Genomic DNA, 20000 nt, shown 5'->3' with positions numbered 1-20000 from the left:
TCCTGGGAGGTCAATTCCTTGAGTCCCTGCCAACCTGGAAACGTGTCCAAAGTTTTCTCTTCTCTGTGGCAAGTGTCCTGTTGGCTTTTTGTGCCTGAAGGAGGTTTCAGCCAGATGGGTTTTGGTTTCTTCTCCCAAGTTACAAGAGAAAATGGCCTCAAGTTGTACCAGGGTTTTGAGAGATTTGATATTAGGTGAAAATTCTGAACCAAATGATTTGTCAGGGCCTGGCCCAGGCTGCCCAGGGCAGGGCTGGAGTCCCCATCATCCCTGGAGGGGTTTCAGAGTTTTTTGGGGATGTGGGGATGAGGGATATGGGGTGGGGGCACTGCTGGGTTCAGGGTTGGACTGGATAATCTTAAAGTCCTTTTTTTTTCCCAACCAAAATGATTTTATGATTCTAGAAGATGCTCGTTCCGTGGTCTCTGGAGTCCAGGGTTAAAAAATATTTGTGGTAAACTGGTAGTCTGTAAAACAGCTCTGCAGAAATTCTGCCAGGCCTGTGCAGGATGTTCTGAAGCTGTCAGGAGGCTTTAAAATGGGAAAATTTCTCTTCCTTTCATTGAAAACCAGACAGAGGTGGCTCAGTGGGGGATTCTGGTGATGGGGATGATGGGGGTGATGGGGATTTACAAGAATTTGGGGACCATTCCAGAGAAGCATTTGGTGGGGTTTAAGTTTTCCTGATTACCAACACCTTGCTGGGCTGGGGAGGGAAGGGGATGGGTGCTGCCTGTGGGACTTCTCCCTAAAACCAGGGATGGAGACCTCTGGGTTTTTTAGGATCCAGGACACTCCATGTCCCACAGGCAAAGCCCAAAGCCCAAGAATCTCCTGCCAATCCCCACCAAGGAGTTTGCACCGTGCAGGTTCTCAGGATTTCCTCCAAACCCCTCCAGTTTCCACTCATTTTTTTTTTTTTTTCTTTGCCGAAAGTTGAAACTTGGGAATTTTTTCCCTTTTCCTTGGGTTCTCGCTCCCCCTCGTGTCTGCTCAGGGATTTTGCAGCCATCATTTTCCATTTTTTTCTGCTCACTTTGTTCTTCCATCACCCAGCACACCTCCTGGTTGTCTTTCTGCTCCAACACCTCTCATTAAATCTCACCCAGCTTCTCAGCAGCCACCTCAAGCCACCTATTTCTGTGGTTTTTTTAAACAATAATTACTTTTTTTTTTTTTTTTTTCTCTGCTCAAAGCTTCAGTCCTGGTGAGCTTTCAGGTAGCTGTATGGTCACTGGGGTTTGACCCAGGTCTGTTCCCTGCTGGGAAATATTCCACAAGAAAAGAATATCCTTGGTCTGTTTGGTCCCATGGCCACATCACCTCCCTGCTGAACTTTGGAAAAAGCTTCTCCTAAGTGTTTGTGCTGTTCCTGGTGCTGACACTGAGCATTCCTGCTGGGATCTTTGGGGTTTTGGGGTTTTTTTTTTAAGCAATGAGCATTGATTTGAGTGATGATGTTGGAAATCAGCAGCTACAGGGGTCACACCAAGCCCAGGCAATGCTCCAGGGTTGGGGTGATGGCTGGAAAGTGCCCAGAGGAAGTCTCCTTTTCACCAGAAGAGTTGGTGAAAAGGGGTTGGACAGGAGCTCAGGATGTGCCCAGGTAGCCAAGGTGGCCACCAGGATCCTGACTGGGCTGGGCTGGGCTCAGCAGTGGGGTGGGCAGCAGGAGCAGGGCAGGGATTGTCCCCCTGTGCTGGGCACTGGGGAGGCTGCACCCCCAATCCTGGGGTCAGTTCTGGGGAGCTCAGGAGCAGAAGGAGATTGAGGGGCTGGAGAGTGTCCAGAGAAGGGAATGGAGCTGGGGAAGGGGCTGGAGAGCAAGGAGAAGGGGATGGAGAGTGTGGAGGAGGGGCTGAAGAAGATGGAGGAGGGGATGGAGAAGATGGAGAAGGGGTTGGAGAGGAAGGAGAAGGTTTGGAAAGTAAAGAGAAAGTCTGGAGAGTATGGAGGAAGGTCTGGAGAAGATGAAGAAAGGGTTGGAGTGGAAGGAGGAGAGTATGGAGAAGATGGAGAAGATCTGGAGAGCATGGAGAAGGTCTGGAGAGAAAGAAGAAGGGTCTGGAAAGTAAGGAGAAGGCTTGGAGAGAAAGGAGAAGGTTTGGAGAATAAAGAGAAGGGTCTGGAGATGATGGAGAAGGGGTTGGAAAGGAAGAAGAAGGTCTGGAAAGTAAGGAGAAGGTTTGGAGAGAAAGGAGGAGGGTCTGGAGAAGATGGAGAAGGAGCTGGAGAGTAAGGAGAAGGTTCTGGAGAAGATGGAGAAGGGTCTAGTGAACAAGGAGAAGGATCTGAAAAACTTCTGAGGAGGAGCAGCTGATGGACCTGGGTCTGGAGAAGATGGAGAAGGGGCTGGAGAGCAAGGAGAAGGTTCTGGAGAAGTTGTGAGGAGCAGCTGAGGGAGCTGTGGGTGCTGATCCTGGAGCAGAGGAGGCTGAGGGGAGACCTTCTGGCTCTCTGCAACCCCCTGAGAGGAGGTTGGAGCCAGGGGGGGTCGGGCTCTGCTCCCAAGGAACAAGGGATGGGCCAAGAGGAACTTTTGGCACAACTCAAGTGGTGCCAGGGGAGGTTTAGGTTGGAGCTGGGGAAGAATTTCTCCCTGGAAAGGGTTGTCAGGGCCTGGCCCAGGCTGCCCAGGGCAGGGCTGGAGTCCCCATCATCCCTGGGGGGGTTTCAGACCCTGGGGATGAGGGACATGGGGTGGGGGTGGCCTTGGGCTCTTGGCTCTCTTGGCTTTAAAGGTCTTTTCCAACCCAAATGATTCCATGATTTGCTGATCCCAGTGGACTTGGGTGGGGATGCAGACAAAAGGTTTTTTGCTCATCTTAAGCTGTGCCTGGTGTTTGCCCAGAAGGTTTAAGTGATGTCTCTTGGACTTGTTTTTACCCAGAGCCTCCTGAATTAGCCAGAAACTCCAAAATTTCTGGTATTTAAATTGTTCACCAGAGCAAGGAAGGGGAGCTGGGAACTTCTCCTGTCCATCCCTCTGCTTCAGGCCCCTTGGTGCCTCCCAAGCCAAGTTCCTTGCTTGATGGCAAAGAGCAGAATAGGAGGAAGGCAGTGAAGGGAGGGTCGTGTCTGTTTTCACCCAAAAAAAAAAGGGAATGTAAAGGGAAAGGAAGGAAAGTAAAGGGAATGTGTGGGCTGACGAGCTGCTGCACCTTCCTGGTGGAGAAGGTGAAGATGATGATGAAGATGATAGTGAAGAAGATGGTGAAGATGCTTCCATGGGCATCTCCAGCTCCACCTTCTCTTCCCCCCCAGCCTGAGGAGCTACAAAACAGGCTCAGAAAAGAGGATTCTGCATTCCTGAGGGTGAAATCCTTCATTATTTTGTGTGGCTGCACCCGATTTCAGACTCTTTTCAAGCGCTGCAAAGTGCCAAAGCTTTGTTTGGAACCTTTGGAGCTGCTGCCCATGGAAAAGTCTCCCGGCAGGAGCAGGAGATCCCTCCCTGGTCTCTCTGGCTACAGAATCTTCATTTTTTTTCCTCTTCTCCTTCTGCAGAGCAGGGGCTGAACGTGCTCAGCAGAGGGAGCTGCAGCCCCACCAGGCTGGAAGAAGTTATTCCAATGCAAATCATTCCAAAGGATTCCTCTGCTCTGAGCACAGGATTTGGGAAGTTCATTCCAACCACATCGAGTGTGAAGCTGGAAGCCCTTTGGGCTTTGAGGTGTCCCTGTGCTCTTTCCTTGGAAGCTGCATTCCAAGGTTTTGGTGGTGCCAAAGTCCCCTCCTCCGGGGGGTGACCCCTAAATCCAGCCCTGCCTCTTCCTGCTCCCTGTCCTGCCCCTTGGAATTCTGGTGATGCTGGGCTGGAGACATGGGCTGGAGACATGGGATGGAGGGATGGATGGATGGATGGATGGATGGATGGATGGAGGGATGGATGGATGGATGGATGGATGGATGGAGGGATGGATGGAGGGATGGATGGATGGAGGGATGGATGGATGGATGGATGGATGGATGGATGGATGGATGGATGGATGGAGGGATGGATGGATGGAGGGATGGATGGAGGGATGGATGGAGGGATGGATGGAGGGATGGATGGATGGATGGAGGGATGGATGGAGGGATGGAGGGATGGATGGAGGGATGGATGGAGGGATGGATGGAGGGATGGATGGATGGATGGATGGATGGATGGATGGAGGGATGGATGGATGGAGGGATGGATGGAGGGATGGATGGATGGAGGGATGGATGGAGGGATGGATGGATGGAGGGATGGATGGATGGAGGGATGGATGGATGGAGGGATGGATGGATGGAGGGATGGATGGAGGGATGGATGGAGGGATGGATGGATGGATGGATGGATGGATGGATGGATGTCTCTTCCATGCCACAAGGGAGGTTGCTCTTACTTGTTCTTGGCTCTCACCTGGAGCAGAGCCGGGATCGTCACAGAATCCCAGCTGCAAAAATGGGCTGGATCCCAGCATTTCCACCCAGCGTGGGTCTCAGAACAGACCTGAGGAACTGAGCTGCTCATCTCACCCCTCAGCACTTGGATAACCAGGTTGGTTCCTAAGGAAAAGCTCAGCCAGGAGAAGGTTTGCCCAAGGAGGGGGCTGGGCTGCCGCATCCCCGCCGCATCCGAGGCAACGGGAGCCTGGAGAGTCTCAGCCATGGAGCAGTGGGATGGCAATGCCAACTCCTCAGCTTTCCACCTCCCCCAGTGGATGGTGAGTTCTTTAGGTTCTTCTTTTAACCAGAACTTCTCCAGGTGGTGGCTTCTTCCTTGCTGGAAGGAGCTCCAGGGCTCGCTGCTCCTCATCGGGAGTTCAGTCCGGTGTTAACGAGGTCTCTTTGGCATCCTCAGCCTCAGCCTTTGGCTTCTGCAGCCTCGCTGAAAATGGTGACATCGTGGAGGGAAGGGTCCCCCCTGGGCCACCCCTTCGTGCAGATTTATTATCTAAAAACCTAATTTTTAGAAGAATTTGGGAGCAGCGGTGAGGAGTTGGGAATAGCGGTGGGGAGAAGCAGGAGAAGCTTTTCAGTGTGTTCCAGGAGACTTTGCATTTCATCAGGACCAGCATTAAAATTATTATTAGACTTGGAACGGATGATCCTTGAGGTTTTTGCCACCCTGACATTCCAGGATTCTCTGGTTACCTTTTCACCTGCTTAAATTTTTAACCTCTGTGTAGCTTCTGGTGTTGGAACAAAACCTCCGAAACTGAAGACGCCCTCCAGGGCAGCTTGGGTTTGGTGGGTTAAAGAGCTTAAAGCCTACCAAGAATATTAAAAAAAAAAATAAAAATCCCTCTGCTTTGCTTCTCTGGTGGAAAGAAATCCCCAAGCAGCTGAAAATACCATGACATTGCTCCAAAAAAGCAAGGCAGAAGGTTGCATGTCGAGGTTGGGCTTCACGTGTCCCCCCAGGGTCTCCAACTGCTCGTGGTGCTTCAGAAACACTGAGATTCTGTTAATATTCATGAAATCTTTCAAGGTTTCTGCTCAGATTTTTTATTTTTTTTTTTCCCTCATTTCTATTTTTGAAGTTGTCCCTCTTGGTAGTTCTTCTAAAAATACTTTGATGGCTGGAATAAGGAGTTGGTGTTCTCAGACACCCAGCAAGGTGTTCATCTGCTTTGATCTTTACCTGCAGAGTCTGTACAGAACTTCATTATTTCCCCTTTAAGAACAAAAATTACCAACCCCCCAGGATCACTTTCTTAAGCTTTAGGGATTTTCTTTCCCTAAAATCCCATTTTCTCTTTCCTTGTCTCACTGGGTTTTTATACTCTGTGATTCTTGCAGCTTTCACTCAATTTGTGCCACATCCAGGTCCACAAATGGAGGAAGGAATTTTTACATTTAGGGGTTAATAGTGATCACCTTCTCATCCTGTGGCTTCAAACGTGGATTTTTTTTTGAGGGTCCTCATTGCAAAAATACAGATTTTTCTGGGAAGTCCTGATTGCAAAATCCCTGATTTTTGGGGAGGGCTCCAAATTGCAAATATACAGATTTCTGCTTAAAAACAAGCAGCAAACCTCTCCCTGTGGATCCATCCCTCTGCATATTTTTCTCCTTTGTGCATTTTTGCTGGGGTTGGGGGCCAGATGACAGAAATTTTATTTAAATATTTAAACAGAAGGATTTTTTTTGCCACAGCAATTTCCTTTTGTGACGTGGGGGGTGATTTTAGAGCTGCTTTAAAGCTGCTGTGGCAGCAAACTCCATCCACAAAGGGCTCAGGCTTAGGTCCTCTGGCAATGTTTTTAATCAGGATTTTAACCTGACTCATTTGCATTTTATGGGGCTTCTCAGGACAGCCCGGGAGCAAACAACCACATTTCAAGTAATAATTAGCTTTAAAATGCTCATTATCTCTAAGGTCATTACTTCAAGCAGCATTTTATGTCTCAACCTCCTTAACCAAGGAGCTGCTTTTACCACAGTAAACCAGATATTTCTAACCAAATATTAAAAAAAAAAAATATTACTAATGAATAATAATAATAAGAAATACCATCATCATCATCTTTTCTGTGTCACTTTGTGAAAGAGCAGCTGAAAATAAAAGTTCTCCCATTTTTTTGAGACTCTGATGCTTGGGAGCAGATGGGCAGGGGGTCAGTTTGTGATGGAGATGGAGGTTTGGAGTTTTGCAGACCTGAGCAAAGCTGAATTAATTAACTGTGAGTCTAATTAGGGACCCCAGTGCCTCCCTTTACTGGGTAAAACCCTCAATTTCTCAAATTCTCTACAGTTTGGATTTATTGGTGACATCAAACACCTCTGGAGCAGGCAGGGATGAACTTCTGCAGGCAGCTGTGGGACATGAATTTCTCATCCCTCAAAAAGAGGGGAAATGGTGAATTTTGGGAGTTTTCTGCAAGCCTGCAGGCAGTGAGCACACCAGGCAGAAATGCTCTTGGGACCTGGTGCCTTCTTGGGGAGGTTTTTGGTGGTTTCAGGTTTGTAGCTGCTGAGGGAAACAATCCATGTGAGGACTGAAGGGTTTTGTGGCCTCCAAGGATGGTTTGGGTGGGGAGGAATTTTGGAAAGTCATCTCCATCCCCCCTGGGACATCAGAGCCTCATCCAACCTTGACCTTGGGTGTTTCCAGGGATGAAGCATCCCTGCAAACCTCTTTCCATCCCAACCTTGGAGCTCCTACATTTTTTTTTTAATTATAACCCCCAAGTTACCCCTTTGTTGGAAGCTGAATGTGGAAGGAACCATTTCCTCTCTTCTTGTGGGGCTGCCAGGGGTGGACCAAGGGATGTTTTTTTTTTACAGCTGGTTTCTCTCTTTCTCCTGCCTGCTTTAGGTGTTTCTTATTTCCTTTCTTAAAAGATTTCTCCTTCCTCTTCCCAGCAGTTACAGAGGTGCCACCCATGCTCATCCTGGTTGGGTGCTGGGTGTCGGTGCTGCTGTTCCTACCAGGGAAGTGTCCTCTAGGGCAGTGAGCTCTGAGATGCTGGAAGAACTTTTAATTTTATGTCTAGAAGGTTTTCCACCTGCTGTGGAATCCCAGAGGATTATTACTGAAACAAGAGGTAAACTCAGAGTGAGTCTCAGCTGCTGGGATGCAACCCATGGGCCACAATTTGGTCCTTGGAGGGCTGAGGATCAAAATCTGTCTCTGTCTTGGTAAAATAAAATCATTTGAGGTGTTTGAAGCCAGGATCTGATGGTTGTGCTGGACACAACCTCAGCCCAAGGTTGAACATGAGTTAGAAATGTTCTGGACTGAGTCTGCACCGTGGATCCAGCCCTGGTGGTCTCCAAAAATCAGTGGCTTCAACCTCCAGCACTCTTGGAAACCTCTTTGGCCCTGGCTGGGGGACTCTTTGTTCCCATCCTTGCTGTCCCAAGTCCTGCAGGTAAAATTAACCTGATTAACCAGGTTAATTAATTAACCTCAGGTGGTTTTTCAGGAGCCAAAGGGTTAAAGGTGTGGGGGTTAATCCTGGAGCTGTGACCTTTTGTCTGGAGAGCTGGAATCTGAACCACTTGGAGCTCCAGTGAAAGTTTTTTGGCTGAGTGAGCAGCTTCATCAGGGTCAGGTATTAATTTGGGGCATCTGAAATGGTGGAATTACTGGTGGAATTAATGGTGGGATTAATTAATGGGTTTGCAGAGTCCTTTTCTTGGAGCCGTATGATCTGGGCTCAGGAGGTGGATTGGGAGAACAGGAGCTGCCTGAGATGTTGAAGCTGAGGTTTTGCAGATAATTCCAGGCCTGGAGAGAGCTCAAAGGGTGGTGGAGGGGAGGAAAGGAGAGAGGGAGGGAAGAAAGGAGAGAGGGAGGAAAGGAGAGAGGGAGGAAAGGAGATAGGGAGGGAAGAAAGGAGAGAGGGAGGAAAGGAGAGAGGGAGGGAAGAAAGGAGAGAGGGAGGAAAGAGAAGGAGGAAAGGAGAGAGGGAGGGAGGAAAGGAGAGAGGGAGGAAGGAGAGAGGGAGGGGGGGAAGGAGAGAGAAGGAGGAAAGAAGAGAGGGAGGAAAGGAGAGAGGGAGGAGGGAAAGGAGAGAAGGAGGAAAGGAGAGAAGGAGGGAGGAAAAGAGAGGGAGGGGGGAAAGGAGAGAGGGAGGAAAGGAGAGAGAGAGGGGAAAGGAGAGAGAGAGGGGAAAGGAGAGAAGGAGGGAGGGAAGGAGAAAGGGAGGGGGGAAAGGAGAGAGGGAGGAAAGGAGAAAGGGAGGGAGGAAAAGAGGGAGGGAGGAAAGGAGAGAGGGAGAAAGGAAAGGAGAGAAGAAGGAGGGAAGGAGAGAGGGAGGGAGGAAAGGAGAGAAGAAGGAGGGAAGGAGAGAGGAATGGGGGAAAGGAGAGAGGGAGGAAAGGTGAGAGGGATGAGGGAAAGGAAAGAGGGAGGAAAGGAGAGAGGGAGGGATGGGGGAAGGACATCCCTGGGGAGGTCTCTTCTCAGGTGCCTTTCAGATCCCGGGTGGGATCTCTGGTTTCACGGGGGAAATTGGAGCAGGAGGTGGAGGATCAGGAGGTGGAGGATCAGGATCAGGAGGTGGGGTGCTGGGGGGAGGCAGCTTTTCCTTCCTGAATAAGGGATGAGAAGGCAGGAGGAGGAGGTTGGGGCTGGGAGCTGCCAGCCCTGAGTTCTGGTGGGACAGCAGAGCAGTGGTGAGGGTCCCCTCCAACAGCTGCCAAATTATTTCCCTTGTGATCTTTGCCGTTTTTATTAAAAAAAAAAAAGAATAAATTAATGTTGTCACTTGAAATCACGGAGAGATGAAGAGTTTTTTCCATTGGGAAAAGACTTCCCAGGCAGTTTGGGACATGAATAACCAAGTGGTGGCAGCTCTTGGAGACCACAAACCCAACCTGCTCTTTGGGGTGGATTTTATTAGCTCCATAACTTGCTTTTTAGTCCCAGGTTTGTTGCAGGTGGATTTACAAACTGTCAGCTTCATCACAAAAAAACCTGCATTTTTTTTTTTTCCTTTCTCCCTTTGATCCTTTAAAAAAAAAAAAATATAAGCATCCCCAGCTAAGAATAAATTCTAAGACAAGAAAATCGCTGCTCTTGCAGAATTAAAAGGCTCTGAGAATTTAGGATTTTGGTTCCTCTTGCACGTTGCACAAGCACTCAGGGGTTTTGTGGCTGTCAAATGTATTTTAAGGTTTCCTTTGGCAATTTTGAAAAAGAGTAGAAAATGCTGGGAACCCACAGGGTGGCTGCAGTGAGAGGCTGCGGGAGGGTTGGTCTCCAACCACGATGAAAAAGCAGATTTTTAATAACTTGTTTGGTGCATTATAGTGATAAATAGGATTTTACAAGGATTAAACATGGTTTTATTTAAAGATTGAGCTGGATTACAACTGAGGTATGATTTGCAGAAGATACCTGAGCTGGGGCAGGAAAGAACTTGAGTTTTGTGCCATTTTTATAGAATCGAGGTTCTTAGTTTTAGTCTTCAACTCAGTCTTGGCTGGAAAAAAAAAAAAAAAAAAGGGCTTTTTTACTTTTTTGCCTTTTTTCCCAGGAAAAGCTGTTTGCTTTAAGTATCTTGCTGTGCTCACCTCCTGGAAAAGTAGTTTGTGCTTTGGTGGTACCATCCAGGTGAGCCTCAAACCCCCTTTTGGAAGCTTTTAGATAAATCCCCTGCAGCTGAAGTAGCACCTCCCTGAGGCTTTGGCATGAAAAGAATGATCAATAATGTTAAAACTTAAAAACTCACCTTGAAAACACAACTTGGGCTTTAGTATCACCTGAGGCAAGTGATGCTAAACCCAACCTCAGCTCTCCCAGCACATTTCCACAGTGGGAATAATCTGTATTTCCATTTTCCACTCGACGGATTCATTAAAGTTGGGAATTCTGGTTTTTCCTCTCCAGAAAGCAGATGTTGCTTGTGTCCAGCTCAGGGATTTTTACTCTTTTTTTTTAGTGGATTCTTTGACATCAGCCTTGGAGACATAAAATGCCACTGTGGCTCCTGCAGGAAATATTTGGAGAAGGACTTGGAGCAAAGTTGCCTTGGCAGCATCTTCCTCACCCACTGGACAGCAGTGACAACCACTGAGGAGCAATTTTAGGTCAAATCTGCACAATATTCTATCAAACCAGTGGTAAATTCTTTAAAAGCAGGTGTGCATGGCAAGAGATGGAGCTGGAGGGGAGATTTTTTTGCATATTTTGGTGGTGATGCTCCCCTTCATCTTCAGGGTTGAGGTTCTCCATGGGAGTTGTCTTGGGTAGATTGTCAGGGACAAAATTCTTTGGATAACAGCTCCAACCATTAAATAATAAATAAAATAAAATAAGATAAAATAAAATAAAATAAAATAAAATAAAATAAAATAAAATAAAATAAAATAAAATAAAATAAAATAAAATAAAATAAAATAAAATAACATAAGATAAAATAAAATAAAATTAAATTAAATTAAATTAAATTAAAAAAAAGTGTAGCAGAACATCCACGTAGCAAAACACCTGGCTTCCCAAACCCTACTGCTGCATCAGCATCTCTCTGGGGTCACCCACAACCCTTTTTCTGCTGCAGGAGATACCTGTAGGGTGGGAAGAGGCTGGATACAGCTAAAGGAAAAAATTTTTTGATGATGAGGGGGGTGAGACTGCTCCAGGCAGCTCGGAAAGGTGGAAGGTGCCCAATCTTTGGTACCATTTGAGGTCAGGTTGGATGGGGCTCAGAGCTGGAGATGCTCATGGTGGGGAGGTTGGATAAATTGACTTTAAAGCTCCCTTCCCACCCAAACCCTGGTAGGATTTGATGTTTCTGAGAGGAACCCCCATGGGGACAGCAGGAGGGGTGTCAAGGCTTGGACCCTTCCAAAGACCAAGGACAAATCCTCTGCACTTGCTGCCGGGGTGGGGGGGACACACACAAAGGATCTGCATTAATTAAACCCCACTTTCCCAGTTAACAAATGCCTTCCAGTTGCTCATTAATTCATTTTCTTCTAATGAGGCTCCCTCAGCATAATCATCTGACACTGGGGGGAGAGGAAAGTGGGGATGGAGGAGGGAGAGAACCCAAGTTTATTAAAAAAAAAAAAAAAAAAAAAAAAAAAAATAAAAGCACCTAATTAGCAAGTTAATTATAGCGAGCAGGGAAATGTCCTGGTTATATAAATCAGCTTTTGTTATGCACACACAAGCCAGGCCACGTCCAGAAACTGCCCAGAGGTCAGGCAAAGGCTGTGATCCAACCTGAAACAGAAGCAGAGCTTGTTCAGCAGGACGCCTCATTAAGTCTTGGGGTCCTTTCCTGCCAAAACAACAACAACAACAAAAAAAATAACCCAACGCCACAAACCCAGGGAGTCAAAAAAAAAAAAAAAAATCCAAGCAGTTCCCTTTTCCCTCCCTCTCCCTCCACCCAGCAGCTGAAACCAGAGCAGGCAGCTGGGGAGGTATAAATGGGGGGGCAGGCTCTGCCCCGGCCGGAGACGGCACCGAGGGACCCGTGGGTGATGCCACCAGCACCAGCACCATGCCCAACAAGAAGAAATACAACATCAATGGAGATTCTGGGAGTAAAGCCCAGGTGAGGGCAGTCCTTAGGACCCTACTAATAATTTTTTAATTTTTTTGCTATGTAAAAAATCCATCTGTTTCTCTCCACCCTCTTCGTTTTCCCTCCCTGCCTTACTCTTGCCTCCAGTTTCTGGAGCTGACTCCATCCAGGCTGAGAGAAGCTCTCCAGGGGACTCCTCTTCATTTTTTATTTTGTTTTTTCAGTAGAATTTTTGAGGTGTTGAGCCCGAGGTGTTGCTCTGGGGTTGTTCTGCAGAGGAGTTGGTGGGTTTGTGAGCAGGTTCTTTGCCCATGGGAACCTTGGCCAGCGAGATGTTGGGGTTTTTTTTTGTTTTTTGCTTGGTGAAGTAGCACAGATCAGCCCTTCCTGCTGGAAAGCCCGGGTTGAAGTGAGGCTTAGCTCATTTGAAATGTAACCAGCACACACCTGCATTTAGAAGTCATTAACCCCTTCTGCTGCTGGAGGTTTTCCAGCTTGGGTTGTTCTTGTGTTTTTTTTTTCCTGGTAGAGGTTGAAAACAGCAATGTCTGAGTAACTGTGGAGCAGGTTGGACCCCAAAACCCAAGTGGTGCAGCTCTCCAAGGCTTCACCCTCTCTTCTTTGAGCTTCAGCCTGTGCAAAGTTGGCTGTTGCCTTCAGAAATGGGTCAGTCTGAGCTGAACGAGTTCAACCTGGAACAAAATCCCTGTCCTCATCCCCTTCTTGCATATCCTGGTCTTAAATTCCTTCTTTCCAGCCTGGCTTGAACGTGGTGTGTCATTGGTCACTTTGTGCCTTTTGCTCTGATTTAAACCCAAGTTTTGGGCTGGGGAAACCAGGCTGGGTTTTCTCCTTCTGGCTCAAATTCACAGTTCTGAGGTTTCAGCTCTAAAATGGAAGATACGTTGTGGGACCTGGCCTGAGGGTATGTTCCTGCCAGCAATTTGCACCCTTCCCATGTCCAGCAGATACAAAACCCAGCACTAGGTGAAAGCCATGTCTCAAATAAATCAAATCCCAGCATCCAGCCCTGCCAGATCTCCCTGGGTGTCAACTGGAAAAAACCAAAGACGTTGGGAAGGGTCAACGCTTGCTAAGAGCGGACTTGAGCGTTGACCTGGTGGACACCTTTCCTGAGGTTTTGCCTCTTCTGATGCCTCCTTCCACCTCTTGCCCTGCTCAGCTGAAGTTCACCCCAGCTTGTGGCAGCTTTTAAAGGGTTTAAGTCCTTGGGTTAATATAAAATCTAGCTCTGGTTCTGCCTGATTTGGTCCACGACGTCGCTTTTCGGCGCGTTCTCGCCCATCCGCGCTGCGCGTGGAGGCACTTCCAGAGTTCTGGGTGCAATTACCAACTTTACCAACCCAGTTGTGTTGAAAATCCTTGAAGAGAGGATGCAGGAAAGGAAAATGTTAATTAGAATACAAATTACCCACCCTTTGTTAAGCTTCAGCCTCCCTCGCTTTGCCAAGAGCGTCGTTTCGCACAAATAACCTGAATGCTTTGAGGAAGCTGCTCAGTTGTCAGGGGATTTTGTCCTAGTTGGGGGAAAAAAAAGAAAAAAAAAAAAAAGATGTTATTTTAGGTCAACAGCTCCTTAGAAAAGGAATAAAAAAATTGGAGGGGGGTGTGTGTGAAGACCCCATCCCCCTGGGACCAGGGGTTTTAATCTGCACTGCAGCTCTTGGCTGTAATATGAGTTGGGTGTGGGGTTTTTTTTCTCCCCCATGTGTCTGTGATCTGGTTTTATTCTGTTTGGTTTAGGATTAGCAGATAAAAAAGAAAAAGCTTCCAGGTGCTGCTGCAAACCCTCATTTAAGTCCTTCCCTCCCCAGGAGCTGGGGCTGATTGCCCTGGGTCACCTGAGACTCAGTTACCCACCTGAGACCCCCATCACCTTTTATTTTCACTTACTGACCCAAAAAGTTGGGGACCAGCTCTGGAGCTTCTCAAAACTTCTGTAACTTCTCAAAGTACCCCCAGGGGTTACTTGGTGGACTCAATTGATGGCACTCATTATTTTGGAGATGTAAATATTTAACTCTCATTGCACCAAACTGAGTCACTTTATGTCCCCAGCAAAGCCCAAGGAAATTTTGATTTCATAGAATCACAGAACCAGTTGGAAGTTATGTTTCCAATCCACCTGAGAGAGAATCAGGAATACTTTAGGTTGGAAGGGACCCTAAAGGTCATCCAGACCAACCTGCAGACACCTTCAACCACAGCAGGTTCCTCCAAGCCTCATCCAACCTGACCTTGAATGATGCCAGGGATGAGGCATCTCCCACCCCTTTGGGCAACCTCTCCCATATGGCCCAGTAGCCACACATGAAGAGAATCAAAAGGGACACGGAGCTGCTGGGGTGGTTTTGGGGTGTGCTGTGTCCCTGGGGTGGACTCTGGGTGGTTTTAGTGCCTCTTGAAATGTGCCAGGTGCTGGTGAAGCTTTTTGGGGTCACTCACTGAAGGTTGGTGCTGATGTGAGCAGAGAAGCAGAGTCAAGGACAACCCCAGGTGCACATCAACGGGGTACAGGAGGGTTGAGTTTCTGGTGTAAAGTTATTAATAATCATCTGTTAGAGCAGATCAGGGAGTCACAGACTGGTTTGGGTTGGAAGGAACCTTAAAGAGCATCCAGTCCAACCCATCTGCATCAACTGGGACACCTCCCAGCAGCCCAGGTTGCTCCAAGCCTCATCCAAAGTGTCCACAAAAGTTCCAGGGATGAGGCAACCCTAATTAATGCTCCTTGACTGAATCAGCAGGAATCATGGAAGGGTTTGGGTTGGAGAGGACCTTAAAGCTCATCCAGTTCCAACTGGACAATCCAGGGACACCTCCCAGCAGCCCAGGTTGCTCCAAGCCCCATCCAACCTGACCTTGAATACCTCCAGGGATGGTTGGTTGATGTGAAAACCTGGACTTGGGCAGTTTGGAGGAAGGAAATCCTGATTATTTGGCTCTTCTGTTCAACCAAGGGGAGGAATAAATTGGGACTGGGAGAAAGAGGTTCTTCCATAAATAGCAGTGCCTGGATAAATGGGACACTTCTTCACTTGTGTCCTCTGCATGCTTTGGGGCAGATCAGCTTTGTTGACTCAAAATAAATATTTTTCTCTCAGCTTGGCAGTTATCACAGTTTAACACGGGCAGGGCTGAGCCTGGTTGTGCTCAGTCCCTGGAGCTTCACAAACATTCCTGAGGTTCTCATTCCTTAGGGATCAGTGAAGTGAAACAGGATGGATTCTTCTTCTTGGGTTGAGCAGGTTGCTGTTTGACATATTGGGGCAATTCCCAGCAGAAATCCAGGCTGGGTGGAGAATGGATGGATGGATGGATGAGAAGGACTTGGGGGTGTGGGGTGAGGAGAAGCTCAAGAGAGGCATCAAACCCCCCATGTCCTGGGCTGCATCCCCAGGGAGGGGATTGTCCCCCTCTGCTGGGCTCTGGGGAGCCCCCCCTGGGGTAAAGCTGTGTCCAGCTCTGGGGTCCCCAGCAGCAGAAGGACACGGAGCTGTTGGAGCCAGTGCAGAGGAGGCCCTGGAGCTGCTGGGAGGGCTGGAGCAGCTCTGCTCTGGAGCCAGGCTGAGAGAGTTGGGGGTGTTGAGGCTGGAGAAGAGAAGGATCCCATGGGGAGACCTCAGAGCACCTTCCAGTGCCTGAAGGGGCTCCAGGAAAGCTGGGGAGGGACTTGGGACAAGGGCCTGGAGGGATGGGACCCTGCGAGGGGGAAGGGTTTGCAGCTGGGAGAGGGGAGATGGAGAGGAGATCTTGGGCAGGGAGAGAGGGAGGGAGGGAGAAATTGTTTGGGGTGAGGGTGCTGAGCTTTAGAACCAGGTTGCCCAGGAAAAGAGTCTCTGCCCCATCCCTGGCAGTGTTCAAAGCCAGGTTGGATGGGGCTTGGAGCAATCTGGGAGGGAGGTGTCCCTGCCCATGGCAGGGGGGTTGGAATGAGCTGAGCTTTCAGTTCTCTTCCAACCCAAACCATTCCAGGATTCTGTTTCTTGGGCAGGGAGGGAGGGAGGGAGAATTTCTTTGGGGTGAGGGTGCTGAGCCCCTGGGTGCCCAGGTTGCCCCCAGAAGCTGTGGCTGCCCCATCCCTGGAGGGGTTGAAGGTTGGATGGGGCTTGGAGCCCCCTGGGCTGGGGGAGGGGTCCCTGCCCATGGCAGGGGTGGCACTGGGTGATCTGTAAGAACCTTTCAACCCAAACCATTTGATGCCTCATCCTTAATTTACTGTGTGCTCTTCAACACCATGCTCTTCAGTACTTGTGTCCTCCTCGTGTCTGTGCTCCCAACAGCCTTGACCCATGGATCTGATGGCTCTGATTGCCAATATTTCTTAACAACAGTTCTGCTGAAGTGGCATTTGTTACTTGAAGGTTGTCTTTTTTCCCCCTTTCTTTTTTAATTCTGTATGATTAAAAAAGGAGCTTTGGGTGTTTGCCAGACAAACTGACACCTCTACATCTGGTGGGGGGTCTGAACTTCAACCAAGTCGGCGACTCCGTGCTCTGCCCCCAGGGAAATAACAGGAGCTGCAGTTGAGGTGGTGTCAGTGTCTACTGAAGGCTTTGGGTTCTGGGCTTCAATTTGCTGTCTCAAACCATTGGGTTTTTCCCCCTGACTAAACTCAGGATTCCTTTCAACAGATCCAGTTTGCTGACCAGAAGCAGGAGTTCAACAAACGCCCCACGAAGATCGGGCGCCGCTCGCTTTCCCGCTCCATCTCGCAGTCCTCGACAGACAGCTACAGCTCAGGTGGGCACCAGCACTCCCTTGCTCCTCTCCCTTGTCCTAATTACAAGTTTAAGGTCGTTTAAAAGCAAATTGAAATCTTTTCCAGCTGTGCAGGGTTTGGTTCTCCTCCTGCCAGGAGCGGGGAGTTGGGCTCCGTGATGCTTATGGGTCATTTCCAACTCAAGAGGTTCCATGGTTCTGTGGCCAGCTGCATCTTCTTTAACTTTTAAGGTTTTTTAATGTCCCAGGTTTATTTATGAAAGTTGTTTCTGGCAATTTGATTTGTCTGGACTAATATTTGGTGGTTGTGCAGAACTACCCAAAATCCTTCAGGTTCTGGTACCCCCAGCACCAGGTTTGTTCCTTTGAGGACCTGGCCCAGCAAAGGGTTTTGTGCTGCACAGGTGCTCAAACTGTTTTGTTTTCTTGGAAAATTGATAATTTCAGATTTCAAAATCTACATTTTTCATGTAGAAGCTTCGTTTCTAGAGCAGTCCATGAAGATTCCCTACAATCCAATCCAATCCAAGGGAGATCCCTGTGAAAAGCCACCTGGCTTCACTGAGTGCCCCATTCACCAACCATTTAACATAAAGAAATCAAACTTTGGTGGAAATGAGCATTTTTCAGGTGGAAATGGGCATCTTTCAGGTGGAAGTGGGCATTTTTCCCTGCAGGAAGGAGCACAGCTTTGAGAGAAAAACCATCTGAAACTTCCCCTTGGAGAAGGCAAAGCTGCCCTGCACTTCACAGCCACTCTCTGGCAGGGGTTTATTCAGCAAATAAACCACTGTGACCACAGAATGCTGAGAAAACTTGGTGTCACCACACTCCCCAGCTTGTAGAAACTTCAGCAGCCCAGCTGGAAAAACATCATAAGCCCAGGTGGGACCTGCAGCTGAATTCTAGACCAGGAGCACCCATGTGGGACCAGTATCCAACTGGGACCAGTATCCTTCCAGTGTCCCCTTTTCTGTGTTTGAATCTGTCCTGAAGTGCTGGTCCTGTGCTGGGGAGTTTGTGTTGCTTCAGGAAGTGGCTGTGAGGACAGTGGCTTTCCAGGAATAAGGAGAGGTCATTAGGGGTGCTCTCAGATTATTTGGGATAGATCCATGTGGGATCCTTGGGCACGTGGAAGGAAACCCTGCTTAATACCTCAAATATCCTAGGTCCCAGCTCCTGTCCTGAGCCCATCACAGGAAGGAATTGGGATCAAATTGATGTCTTGATGCATCTGATCCCCTGAAGAAGATGCAGAAGAAATCAGCTTTCAGTTCAAAGATTTTTTTAAAAAATGGAGACGTAAGGAACTGGGAGCTGGAGGAGGTGGTGTTGCTCTGTTCCTCCTGGATGGGAAGGAAAAGCCAGCAGGGTCTTTCTTCTTCCAAAACTCTCTTATCATCCAGAGCTCTCAGGTAGCTGGGGGCTTGCAGGGCTCTGGCTTTATGGCCCAGGCATGGGAATCAGGAGCATTCAGGGGGGGTTCTGCCCTTTACTTCATCCCTCTCCATCACATGGGGACAGGTTTTGGATCCTTGGCAGCTCAGAGCATGTTTGAGGAGACCCTGGGTAGATATCTGGATTCTGGAGCATCAGAGAGCACAGGAGCTCCAAGGTGCCTCCTGTCCTCACCCTCTCAGATGTGAAAAAAGAAATAATTTGGGTTTGGGGTGAATGAGAGAAAGGACAGGGATTGTCCCTGGGCACTGGGGAGGCTGCACCTTGAATCTTGGGGTTACTTCTGGGCTCCTCAGGACCAGAGGATTGGAGAGGGGTTGGAGAGTGACCAGAGAAGGGAATGGAGCTGGGAAAGGGGCTGGAATCATAGAATTATTTTATTTTATTATTTTGGTGGGAAGGGAGCTCAAAGCTCATCCAGTTCCCAACCCCCTGCATGGCCAGGGATGCTCCCACCAGCCCAGTTGCTCCCACTGAGCATCCTGGTCTGGTTGAAGATGTCCCTGCTCATGAGAGGGGAATTGGCCTAGATGAGCTCCAAGGGTTCCTTCCAACCCAGAGTGTTTGAAAAATCACCAGAGACCCCACTGAACATGAAACCTTTGTCACTTGGTTGATGTGGAGCAGAAATAAAATTAAAATCCTATCAGGACGTGCTGGTCTGGCTCCTCAAATCAGCAATAAAAGTCTCTGATGCATAATTGGCATAAACCACCCATTTTCTGTCGCTGTTCCACTTCATTTAAAAGGAATTATTTTTCTCACCAAGGATTTTAATTGGGGTTTGGGCTTTTTTTGCACCATTTGGGAGGAGTTTATCCACCCAAGGATGCTCCACGGTGCTCCTTTGGGCTGCAGCCCAAGGAAAGTGCAACCTTGGAGGCAAAATTGGGCTTAAATTTCAAGAAATTCTTTCCCTTTCTGCAAAGCCCAGACTCAAAGATTTTGGGGAAGGATCAGGCAGTTTAGGATTGGGTGTTAGGCACCAACTCCACGTTCTGTGGGCTCTGCAAATGGGATTGGAACAGGGAAAATCCTTGTTGAAAAGTAATTGATTTCCTCCTCTTGCTGTTCCATAATTTTAAAAAGGTTCTGCCCCAAAGCAGAAAGTTTTGTCTCTTTAGTTGGGCTCTTCCAAGAGTGGGTTGCCCCCCCTTTTTTTTTTTTTTGCTGGTGATGATGCCAGAAATGCAAATGTGAGAGGATCCTCATCTTGAATATTTGAACTACACCAATAAAATTAATTTAATTACCACAATTCTAGATGCATGATTGTATTCTATATAAAAAACAAAACACCTGCCTAGGAAAAGCTGGCTGCCATCTATATAAAAATACCATCTATATAAAAAAAAATAATATATATATATCTATATACCATCTATATAAAAATCCCATCTATATAAAACCCAAAAACACCTGCCTAGGAAAAGCTGGCTGCCATCTATATAAAAATACCATTTATATATAAAAAAAAATATATATCTATATACCATCTATATAAAAATACCATCTATATAGAAATATATATATATATATCTATATATCATCTATATAAAAATCCCATCTATATAAAATCCAAAAACATCTGCCTAGGAAAAGCTGGCTACCATCAAAGCACCTTTTTTTAATTTCAAAAAATACCTTTCAGCCCCCAGAACCAAGATTTTAAAGAAACCTCTGGGCAGACCAGCTGTCCTCAAGGAAATAATCCTCCTGCAGCTAATTAATCCTGCTGGAGTCCTTGATATACAAGAGCTTGGTATGACCAAAAAATGCTTTTTTTTTTTTTTCCATTCGAGATTTTTTTTTTTTTTTTTTTTTTTTTTTTTAAGCCCAGGC

The 20000-nt window shown here is 47.7% G+C and overlaps 1 protein-coding gene across 1 annotated transcript in view; it reads left to right on the top strand.

The window, feature by feature from the left end:
• The window catches only part of AHCYL2 (adenosylhomocysteinase like 2), a 99867-nt gene that overhangs the window by 43304 nt on the left and 36563 nt on the right, over window positions 1–20000 (top strand). The window contains 1 exon segment of the mRNA XM_071734283.1: window positions 16613–16721. Coding sequence (XP_071590384.1) covers window positions 16613–16721 — 109 coding nt within the window.

The sequence above is a fragment of the Heliangelus exortis genome, chromosome 1, assembly GCF_036169615.1.
Source record: "Heliangelus exortis chromosome 1, bHelExo1.hap1, whole genome shotgun sequence".
In the NCBI taxonomy this organism is placed as follows: domain Eukaryota; kingdom Metazoa; phylum Chordata; class Aves; order Apodiformes; family Trochilidae; genus Heliangelus; species Heliangelus exortis.
Note: the sequence above shows the minus strand (reverse complement) of the source record. Positions and strands in the feature narration are given on the sequence as shown.